This window comes from Oxyura jamaicensis, chromosome 6, assembly GCF_011077185.1.
Source record: "Oxyura jamaicensis isolate SHBP4307 breed ruddy duck chromosome 6, BPBGC_Ojam_1.0, whole genome shotgun sequence".
Taxonomy (NCBI): domain Eukaryota; kingdom Metazoa; phylum Chordata; class Aves; order Anseriformes; family Anatidae; genus Oxyura; species Oxyura jamaicensis.
In genome coordinates, this window is record NC_048898.1 from 25,779,623 (window position 1) to 25,790,599 (window position 10,977).

A 10,977-nucleotide genomic window follows, 5' to 3' on the forward strand; every position below is an offset into this window, starting at 1 on the left:
ATGTCTGATTTTTGAAGTAACTTCTTCCTCCAGAACAGATCTGAAACTTGCTCAGTTTTCAATACTTACCTGTCTGTCCTGAAGACAGCTTTCCAGGTTTCATGTATTCAGAGATAATGCTGCCACGTGAACTCCCTAGGACTGGGGATTGTGAGGTTGGCTCCCCTGGCTGCTCAGTTCACCGCAGCCCAGGTCCAGTTGCATAGTTGCTTTGTTGTTTTCAGCATCTCAACTTCCAACTTGCCAGCAGGGAGCCTGAAAACTCCAGGAGAGTTTGTGTGTCCTATGTTTCTGCCATGGACTTGGTATCTGGGATCTGCAGTGCAAGGCTCTGGGCTCTCCGCAAATGCAACTGCCAGCTCAGAAGGCCAAGAATCAACTCCAGCGGGACTAAAGTTGCCACAAAGGCCCTGGGATGGTCTTGAAGTTAACATGAAAGTCAACCAGCCAGGATTTCATATTATTTTCTTTTAAACCATGTATTAGATGTATTTAAAACAATGAAGAAAATATAATTTTCATAGCCAGAAATTGCAGATCTCTGAACTACAGACTTGAAAGGCAGGAAATCTCTGGGCAAAAATCTCTGTTTTATGAGAAAATACATCCCTTATCAAGGCAAAATTTGCAATGCAGTGGAAATCTTGTCAGGGTAGGGGAACCAGTTCTTAGATGTAAGAACTGAAGAATAGGAATCAAACCATTGTACCTGAAATTCTGATGCTCTGTGGGGGAAAAAATAAAAATAAATAAAAAAAAAAAGTCTTTTTCTAATAAAAGAAGTTCACATGTTGGGAAGGGAGAGCCTCTGCTCTTTTGACTAGCTTTATCCACCTCAGCAAATCAACCCACTGTTTTCCATACTTTCATCTCCTGCCTGTGTCCGTTTAGGCTGATCAGCATGGACCAATCATCCCCTCCCTGGCCAGAAACTGAAATCTTCAAATGGCCCAGAGCCATAAAGCAGAAACCATCCCTTGGGGAGCTGAGGATGGGAGAAGAGTGGCTCCAGGAAGAAAATGGCAGCAGTGCCGTAGGGGCCCTGTTGAGGAGGATTTGGTCTGCCTGCAGTTCCTGAGGCCGTTTGGGAGCTGCTCTCAGCAGGTCCTGCAGCTCCATCACTGGCCATGCAATTCCATAGGTGGTTAGGGAGTTGCAGCCTGGCCATGCTTGTGCTTATTGCTTGTGTAATATTACACATCTATTTAGAGATTAAAATATGAAAAGAAAAACAATAACAAAGTTAGAAATAGAAAAATGGCCTACTGGGTGAAATAGGAGTGACTGTGTCAGCTGTTGGGATGCACCGGGTAGGCTCTTACTTCAATGGAAAAGCATTTTATCTGTTTTGCTTCATTCATAGCTCTATCCAGAATGTGTTTCCAAGAAGTCACCAAGTGTCTTTTTATACTAATAAAGTGTTTTCATTCAATGCATTTATTCATTCGTTAAGCAAATTCTAGGTACCTGGAAATGAGATCTCTCGAGTACCCAGAAGTAGAGCCTAGAAGAAGGCACTCTCCGCCAGGCTGGGAACAGGAGGACGTCTTCACCGAACTCAGCATTCCCCTGGGTACGTTTGGACACCCAGGCCGAGGTTGGCCTGAGATGCCACCCACTGCAATTCCTAGAGCTTACAACAAGATGTCACTTTAAGGCTACTTGCTATATTTATTTCTCAGAACAGATGTGAGAAGAGTGAAGGAACAGGGTATACAACAGAGAGGTAGCTGTTGAAAGAAAGACCGTTGCTAATTTCTTTCCACATGAATGGCTAAAAAAATAGCTGTTAATGTCATCGCTGATGAAATAAGTTCCTGTGGGCTTCTTTGTCTCAAACCTGAGCCTGACTGATGCAGGGAATCTCTGCAGTAATCAAGAAGAAGCATAAATTAGCCTGCTGGGAGCCCCAGCCAGGGATGTTTGCCCTCATAAGGGAGCTGGTGAGGCTTTGGTAGAACCTCTTGGGGGTAGGAGGATCATCCAGGGAATTGTCCAGGAATTAGAGAGTTTAACTCTTAAGACTTAAGGTATGGAAAATACTTAGCAATTTAAAAATATTGGTTATAAAAGTATTTTTTTATACTTTAAGTATAAACAAAAGTATTGGCTTTACTGTGTACATGCTGCTCATGAGTAAAATACCTGGGAGTGGTACATCTTTAAGAGTAATTTGCATAATGCAAGTACGAATTTTGCTGCTAATAACTACTATAGCTATTCCAGCCGTGAGGTTACACAGTGAGGTTTCCAGTCAATACTATGTGAGAGAAGGTACATTTTTACATATATATATAATATTTCTGAAAGAAGAAGTGCAAAGTGCATTTGCAATGCACAAGACTTTAGACTGCAGCTCAGTATTGCAAAATTAGGTAAATCAGAGAAGTGAATCCAGGATCAGTCTTCATAGCTATGTTATTTAACTAAGCAGCACCTTTTTTTTCTTTTTTTTTTTTTTTTTTTTTTTTCTTTGAAAGCAAGTTTATGCTGGAGGGGAAGGGTTTCAACTGACATCTTAATGTAATTCAGAATCTCTCAATAGGTGTGGAATTCGTGGTGCCTAGAACTGGCTTCTACTGCAAGCTCTGTGGACTCTTCTACACAAATGAAGAGACAGCAAAGACAAATCACTGCAGAAGTACCATTCACTACAAAAATCTTCAGGTAAAAACACACTTTAAACTAGCTAATAACTAGCTCCTGGGGTGGACTGTGTATAAGATAATGATGCTACCAAAAAATCAATTTTTGTGCTGTAGATAGAATTCAGACAAAGTGAAGTTCAGATAAACAAAACTTTTCAGTGCTTCCAAATGTTAGCACGCTAATTTCTCATTGCCATCTCCCTGCAATCTACTTCTGGATCATGAATAAGATGGGGCCAGGGGACAATTTTATCTTCTTATCCATATTTGGTCTTTGTCACCAGCACAGGAAAGAAATCAGACCTTTAGCTGTCTGTTCTTGAAGGTCCCAGACATTTGCATCACTGGGAGTGAGCCCAGCAACAACCTTTATTATTTCTTAGTTCAAGGAGCACTAAATATGCCACTTGTTTAATAAAGTTACCATTCCTACTTTGCATGAGCATATATTTCTGCAGCATGTTTCAGCAAGCAGTACTCTGTGACGCACAGGCTCTGCGAGGCATTTCCTGTGACCTGCTGAAATCACCTTGCTACGCTGCAGAGCAGCACAGGGGCTCAGCCACGCAGAACACCACTATTGAATAATTTCTATAAGGATACACAGAAGCATGTCATCACTTGCATGGTTTCAGCACTTGATAATAGCACAAAGAGACCGTGGGTGCTTGCCATTAAAACTGAAGTCCCCACCTTTGTCACTTCTCAGATGCATGGTTGATAATATCAGTCATGACAGCACGAGCATCAACTGCCCAGTGCTGAGGACTCCTTAGAGGAGGTAACCTTATCGCGCATCCCCTTGAGTCCATGCCTGTGTGTAGGGTATATGTACTGCAGGAGCCACTTTTATGAGAATGCTGTTGGCATTCTTACACTCCCAGCAAAAGGCATGAAAGAACAAGGCTGCTCCTTCTTTTTCTATTCCTTCTGTCTTACTTCCTGGAGCCTTGCTTCTCCTCAAGTAATACCCATCTCTCCCTAACTGGCTAACGTTAGCTCTCCCTAACATTAGCTTTTCTGAGAACAGCTTTTTGTAAGTCATACTCAAAGTCAAATCATTTCTCTGGGAGAATTAAAGTCAAATCATTTCTCTGGGAGAATTTTCTTCTTGACTTTCCTGAAGTCACTTAGCTGTAATCATATAAAGGCCTCTGGCTTTCAAAGACTCTGCCTGCAGAGCTTCTATGCTTGCTTATGTTGGATCCTCCAAGTGTAAGCTTGAAGAACTGGTGCCCAGTTTGCATGCCTATTTTTGCTTCGTACAAGAAAATCCAGTGGGATTCATCAGAGGTAGCACCACTCAGTGCAGGGCATGTGTCCCACGTAAGCCTGTCCCAAAGAAACTTGTGCTTCAACAAAGATTGCAACTTCAGCCCTTCATAACTAGCCTCATGAGAAGGAGAGGCATTTCTTTCATTTTCAAAATTATTTTGTCAAAATCAAAAATCGTAGAGAAAATATGTCCATTAAAACTGAATCAGCATTTAAAAAAAAAAAAAAAATCTCCCCTGTAAGACATTTCCCATGAGCTCTGTGGTAGATATCTAACACTGATTTGAGATAAAGCACAGAGACCGCAAAAGCTGTTAAAATTAAATCTGTCAAACATGGCAATGTAAACATATTGTTCTCGCGAGCTGTACCTCTTATCTTATTAAATGGAGGAAGTAAGTGTCTGATAAATAACCATCCAACTTTTGCCCTCCCAAATGGAAACTCAGCAAATGTTAAATAATTGCTCTGTATTTCTAGAACTGTTCTAATTGCAGTACTGCTAATTTATGTGCCCTACAAGAAATATCGGTCTTCTATGATGGTGCAATTTAATGAGTATGTCCACCAACAGAAGAACTATGGTCAGTAACTGTATCTGAAGTTGTGCCACTGCAGCTGCCTGCTGTCTTTCTGTTGCCCTGCCTACATGAGGAATAACATTGGGACAATGTTGCTGGCATTGGACAAATTCTTTCATGACTATGAGTCTTTTGTAGTTAGTTGCTACATGTCATCTTTCACGTGATCTCTTTGGAGACACATCCAGAATGTATGCTCCGTGTTTGGATTTGAACGCAAAGCTGAACAGTTTGTCTAACAGTTTGCTTCAAAAGCCTCACTTAGGTGATGAGTAAAATAGTCACCTTCACCTGAGTGCGTTGTCCCTTGAAGAACACCAGTCACTGAAAAGCTTGCAACTGTTTCTTCATCAGCCTTGCAGACTTTTTGTAATTTTCCATTCTCTTCAGCTTAATAAATAATTTCCCAGGCGGTATTTATATTTACAGACTCACCATAGTTTCCATGTCCAAAAGATCTACCATTTGTCCTTCCCTCCCACACCTACCACACAAAGCTGTCAGATTCATCTGGTGTAAGCTACCTTTGGCAACTCGGTGCAGCGATTTATCCTGTTTTCCACAGGCTTTATACAATATTCATCAAAACTTGTGTTTAGAAGAAAAAACATTTTTGTTGACTCTCATTTTCCTATAAATGAATTTGAATGTCTGGTTTGTGAACTTCAAAACTGGTGTTCATGTTAGTCATGATAGCTGACATTAGCATCAACTAAAGGTGGTGGATAAATCTCAGTCTTATTTTGGTGGGTAATCATTAAAAACCAAAAATGTGTGGGTTATCTGATCCAACGACAAGCATCAGTGATTTATTACAGTTGTTGATGAACAGATCACTTCTCCCCATCTTTATGGATCCTGTATCTCTATATATTGCTGTAATGTTTACTCTGGCCTTCTGCCACATGGAATTTTGTACCCAGGGACCACAATTAAGAGTTGTAAAATTTCCACTGCCAAATCTCTCTATTCAGGTTAACAGGGATGCAGTCGTCATTTTGTCACAGGCATGCCTACTCTTTGCCTTTACTGATTCCCTTTAAGATGTACTTTTTAAATCCAAACCTTGTATTTATGTGAGACAGCCTGGCAGTCCTAACACAGCCCCTCATTTCTTTATACACATTTCCCATTCCACCTCTTCTCCGTGAATGACCAAGAGTGAACTTCACTCTGGAGGAATCTTGCAACTAGATAAGGTTTTGCAGTGACATGACATCACCTCTTTGAAACAACTCCAAAGGAATAATAAGCTAGAAAAGAGAGTTTTACATTCATAAAAATGTACAGGGAAGTTATTCCTGCATGTGGTATGTGTAATAAGACCATTTCTACGTTGTTATACAGGTGTCTGTCTAAAGTAGCTGCTGATGAAGAAGCTTCTTTCCATCTATTTCTAGGTCTGTTGACCTTGAATAAATACTTTGAGCACCATTTTCATACCTACATCAGTTCATCTTCCATTTTATGTGCACCTCTACTAAGAGCACTTACCGAAGGTTGGAGGCCTCACTGGCCTTGTCTGTATATAATGGTGAAATGCTTTGTCTTAGAGCAATAGAGTAAATGTAAATACTCTAGCCAGACTGCTAAATTTTGTTAATTGTTATTGATTTGATTCATCCCTTAATATAAATGTTCTTGTGTACAAGGTATATGTCTGAACTGGATGTACTAAAAATGTAATATATATGCTTTTACTTATGACTCAGAAACCACATCTACTTTCTGACACAAAAGCCTTACAGTAGAATACTTTTGTCGACTCAGTGGAATTAGTTCCTGTGCTATAGCATGCAGGAGCAGTGAGCAGCAAGTTTGCTTGTAAAGAGAAAAGGTGAGGTCTAGTTTCACTTGCTGATGGGGAGCTGTGGTCCTCCTGGCTCTTCCACCAATTCCTTTGGTGGCACGGAGTAAATCACACAACTTTTGAGGCTCTCCATGTAGTAGAGTATCTCTCATTAAGGTAGTTTGCCTGGCACAGCTATTTTTCCTGGCTTGAATTTTCCCCAAAAAGGGGCTTCTATGTGTTTTCCTTCTTTGTGAGATGCCAGGAGAGTGTACGAGCTCTGAAAAGGAGTAAGCATCCTGTGTTGAATATTTTCAGTTTTGGTAATGATGCTTTTTTTCTGATCTGATTGCAGAAATATCTATCACAGCTTGCAGAAGAGAGCCTGAAAATGAAGGAAGAAGGCAGCCATCTGCTTCAGGATGACACTGGAATTGTTCCTCACTTTACAAAGAAAAAATTATGATGCAGATAAACTGGAAGAGCTATAATGAGTGAATGCTGATTTTTTTTTTTTTTTTAATTTCTCTGATATAACTGTCAATTTGCACTGTACAGAGGAGGGGAAATAAAGAGCATGTTCCATGCATCTATGCCCAGAGTGCCATTAAAAACCAAAATGCCTGAAACTGTTTCCCACGGTGAAGCAAAACTGGCATATCTGTAAGAAGTGGAGCAATTCTTTCTCACACTCTGCATGCTGGGAGTGGTTTCCTAGATTAAATCAGAATTCTCAGGGATTCTTCAAGTTTTAATTCTGATGTGACACATCAGGTCAGGCAGAGTATTTAGAAGCACTCAGCATCCTCCAGTGGACGCTGGAAGGAAAGGAGATGTGACTATAAATAGGCTTTAATGTTGCTTAAAATATCTTCAGCCATTTTACTCATTAACCCAGTGAGCAGGTTTTGCATAGGACATCTAAAGCCATTGTGCTAAAACTAATCTGTAGATGGCATAATGTAAACCCCATCAGCATCCATCTCCATGTGTGTTAGAGCTTGCTGAAATGATAGATATTTGTGTTGTTAAGCACTGACTGTGTTGTATGAATGCAGAGGGAGCCACAGTCTCTGCCCAGGGACCTTACAGCCTGAACCCAGCACAGCGAGAGCAGCTCAAATGTGCGTGCTGACAGCTAACCTGCTCTGGTTTTCAGCATTTTCCATGGTGTGATCAGGATGTTCTCCAGGTACTGTTGTGTTTGAGACGCTTCTTTTTGATAATTCTAAAGGGTGCCAACTTCGAGTCTTACAGACTTGAAACTCTCAAGAAAGGATTTTTGAAGTGCCGTGTGTTTGGACCATGTCACTTTTAGGCATTTTATTCAATCACTTTTAGAGTCTTTCTGTTTTCTTTCAAACCTGCTTTTCCTCAGCTTGGCAATGTTGAATTTTCCTGGTTTTCATGGAAAGATGCCAGACTTTTAATATTGCTTTTGTATTTTATTTCCCTGAATTTTTAAGGTGAACACAACAACTGATGGCTCACAGTGCTGTGCTGAGAACACAGGATGCACCAGCAGCTCTGACATTATTATGAGCTATTGTTTCAGCACAGTTGTTGCTTGGTATTTTGCAAAGTCCCTTTGAAACGCGCTGTACGAGTTTCTGGTTCATTTCAATGGGGCTTTGTGTTGTAAAGTGAATACGTATGCAAACCATTGCCAGAATTGATCCCAGAGTTATGCTTTTATAAAATGCACCACACAATCTAGACAGATGGGGATTTGCAGACGTGTTTCCGTTCTTTGCCTTACTTTAATATTCATCACGGTACGTTCTGTAACAGTTGCTGGTGCTAGATATCCTGTTGAGATGTTGCGCAGAGGAAACAGTTTCCCAGAAGGTTCCTACCATCCCTAAGAACATTGCAAAATATTGCGGAGTGGCCAAATTGCCAAAACTGCTTCCACCAAAGTATTTGTTCCATTATTGTGCCAGCAGTCATGTTCACTTTCTGAAGTGTCCTGTGGCCAGGCAAGGTGTTTCAGAGGTGCCTGTCATTATTGCCTGAAGCCCTCTTCCAATTCATGGCCTGTGCTTTCTGCTTGTTTTTACCAGAGGTGGATTCAGATGTCATATTTGGAATTCCTGTTTCTTATAAGTTGAGGGATTCTTTGCATCCCACATTCAGACGTGGCCTATCTGAAAGATGAGGGGAAATGAAAAGCATTGCAGCATAAATCCTCCTTTGTTCATACTTGAAGTATTTTAAGATTTGGGTCCATCTGTCATTTAAAACAGCTTTTTTGTTTTCCCCTATGTTAAAAAATAAATAAAATTGCAAGCAAGGTATTTTTCCTTCAAGGGCTGGGCTTTCCTTTGACTGTTTTTTCACATTGCAGTGAAATTTGAGCACAGGGCTGTTAGGGCAAAAGCTTATATAGCAAGCTATAAGATTACGAAAATGGCAATAAAGATTGTGCAACCATCTTCTAACGCACAGCTCTCAAGCTGGTCATGTATCATCTGAATATGAAGTTTCCTTCATGCCCTTCAGCACAATCTGAGCACAAGGGAAGGAAATCACTCCAAATGCAAGTATCAAATCTTTGAAGCTAACCCTGCTATCAAACCAGGGCTCTCACTGGCCTAATGGGAGCTTATTAGACCATGTGGTTAAGCTTAATTGGATGCGAGACGTAGCTGACTCTATATCAAAGCCATGTGCCTCCAGCAACTTTATCCCCAGGTAACCTCAAATGAGAAAAGTATCACTGTTATTATTCTTTGTTTGTATTGCAGTAGAAGCTACAGGTCCACTGCCTTTATTATGGGCACAACACAAATCCACAACAAAGACTTTCCCAGGCCAGAAAGCTTTAAGTCAGACCTTCAGAAAACAGACGACAGGTGGATACAGGCAGACAGGGAAAGCAATAGGCAACCATGAGCTTTTGACTGGCAGCAGCAGAATTATTAAAATGAGTGTTTGCCCAGGGGTTATCTTGGGATTTACAGGAGGTAGCTCAAACTACTTCCCCCCTCCTCTGATTCTGAATCAGGTTCACTCCCATTATTCATAGCTTGTATATTTAACCTCCTCCTTTCTCCTAGCCAGCTGCATCAGGCACACAGAATTCCTTCCTGAGAGAGTGGCTCTCAGTATCCTTCAGTCCCTGACTGAGATGTGCTTGCTTAAGTTTCAGTCCCTGTTTAGGGCTTCAGAAGCTGGAATCCTGACCCAGGCTCACCAGGGCCTGTCCTGGCTCCAGATACCTGGTTTGGGTTGTGGTTCAGGCCCTTGTTTGCAGCTGCAGAAGGAGGAGGCTCCAGAGGCAAGATGGGATCCCTGCCCTATGTAGTTCCCTCTGCTGGAGGGAGGCAACAAGAGGGCGATGCAGGTGCAGGGCCCAGCCCCGCAGATGTTACCCAACCCAGGCGTTTGTAGAGGTGGTTTGGCTGCCCCGTTCCTCAGGGCTCTGTCCTGACACAGCAGCGGTCTGTAAAATCCGGGGTACGGCCAAATGTTTCTCTTCTCAGCTTCCCTTCTGAGAAAGTCCTTTTTCTCCCTAGAACCCAACACTTTAAAGCAGTTAAAAGCGATCCCAAGTCTCAACCAATTCCTAGCGACCCCAATGATCAATTTTCAGCCTGATTCACTTTGAGATCTCAGAGATAATCTCCTTCCCTCTCCATGAGGCCATCACGCAATGCTGGCAGGCACTCAGCTCCTCAACTTCTTTCTACTACCTATTCTGCTGAGGAAGAAGGACACTGTAGGCAGATGCTTTCCTTTCTCAGCGTGTGTAAAAATGTGTTGTTTCTTTTGGTTTCTTATATTTAAAATCTTTACTTTTTTTAGTTGGCATAATTCATCATCACTATAATCCACGCTGTTTATTAATACATACATATACGTGTATATATATATATAGCACAATGCAGGCTCAGGTCTAGCCAAAAAAAAATACTGATATTTTAAAAAGAGCTTCCTTAATATATACAAACCATTTCAACACATCTCAACCAAAGATTGCACTTTTTGAATAGGGACTACGCTTTTCATCTTTGTGAAATCTGTATTGATCTCAAATAGTCTTTAATATCAATCTGCAACTTACTTTTTTGAAGTAAAACGTAAAATAAATAAACATTTGCCCCATAAGATTAGACAGTTTCATATTGGCTTTAACACTAAATTAGTGTTAGGCTGGTTATATTCAGGGTTTTTCTATTCTCTAAGGATTAAGGCTGTGATTTATTGAATTATACTTGAACTGGACCAGATGTATTATTTATTGAGCTTATATAATCTTGTTAATTTAAGTTTTGGCTTGTAAACAGTTGGAATTTGTTAGTACTTGTTTAATTATGTAGGAACTGTCACCAATATTAACTGATCTGTGTAACTGATTGCAAAGTGTTTCAATTTGTGTTTCTTAAAAAGAAAGATTTTAATAAAGAGAATTAAAAGCATAAGCAGTGGTGGGCAATTGTCCCAGCAATTACATGCTTCTAGCTTCCCAGGGGACCTATTAAGAACCAAAATGAATAAAAGATAGTTTGGGGGGTAAGATGAAAGCAGGAGGCCAAAACGTTTGCTTTCCAATATAATTACTAGAAGTTGTCATTCTTACCAGGTAGTTCCTGCCACACAGATCGCGGGTGACTGCAGTCATCTGGCACTGAAGGTGAAGTGAACACATCTTGGCCTTTCACCCTGTAACTATTATTAATTG

The 10,977-nt window shown here is 40.8% G+C and overlaps 1 protein-coding gene across 5 annotated transcripts in view; it reads left to right on the forward strand.

Moving 5' to 3' along the window:
* The window catches only part of RBM20 (RNA binding motif protein 20), a 103,943-nt gene extending 93,285 nt beyond the window's left edge, over positions 1-10,658 (forward strand). For all 5 annotated transcript variants that reach the window (XM_035330369.1, XM_035330365.1, XM_035330366.1 and 2 more), the window contains exons 12-14: positions 1,454-1,573; positions 2,546-2,667; positions 6,649-10,658. In XM_035330369.1, the coding sequence (XP_035186260.1) occupies positions 1,454-1,573; positions 2,546-2,667; positions 6,649-6,759 (353 nt within the window). In that variant the 3' untranslated portion in view covers positions 6,760-10,658. The remainder of the gene's footprint in view (positions 1-1,453; positions 1,574-2,545; positions 2,668-6,648) is intronic.
* Positions 10,659-10,977: the final 319 nt, after the last annotated feature.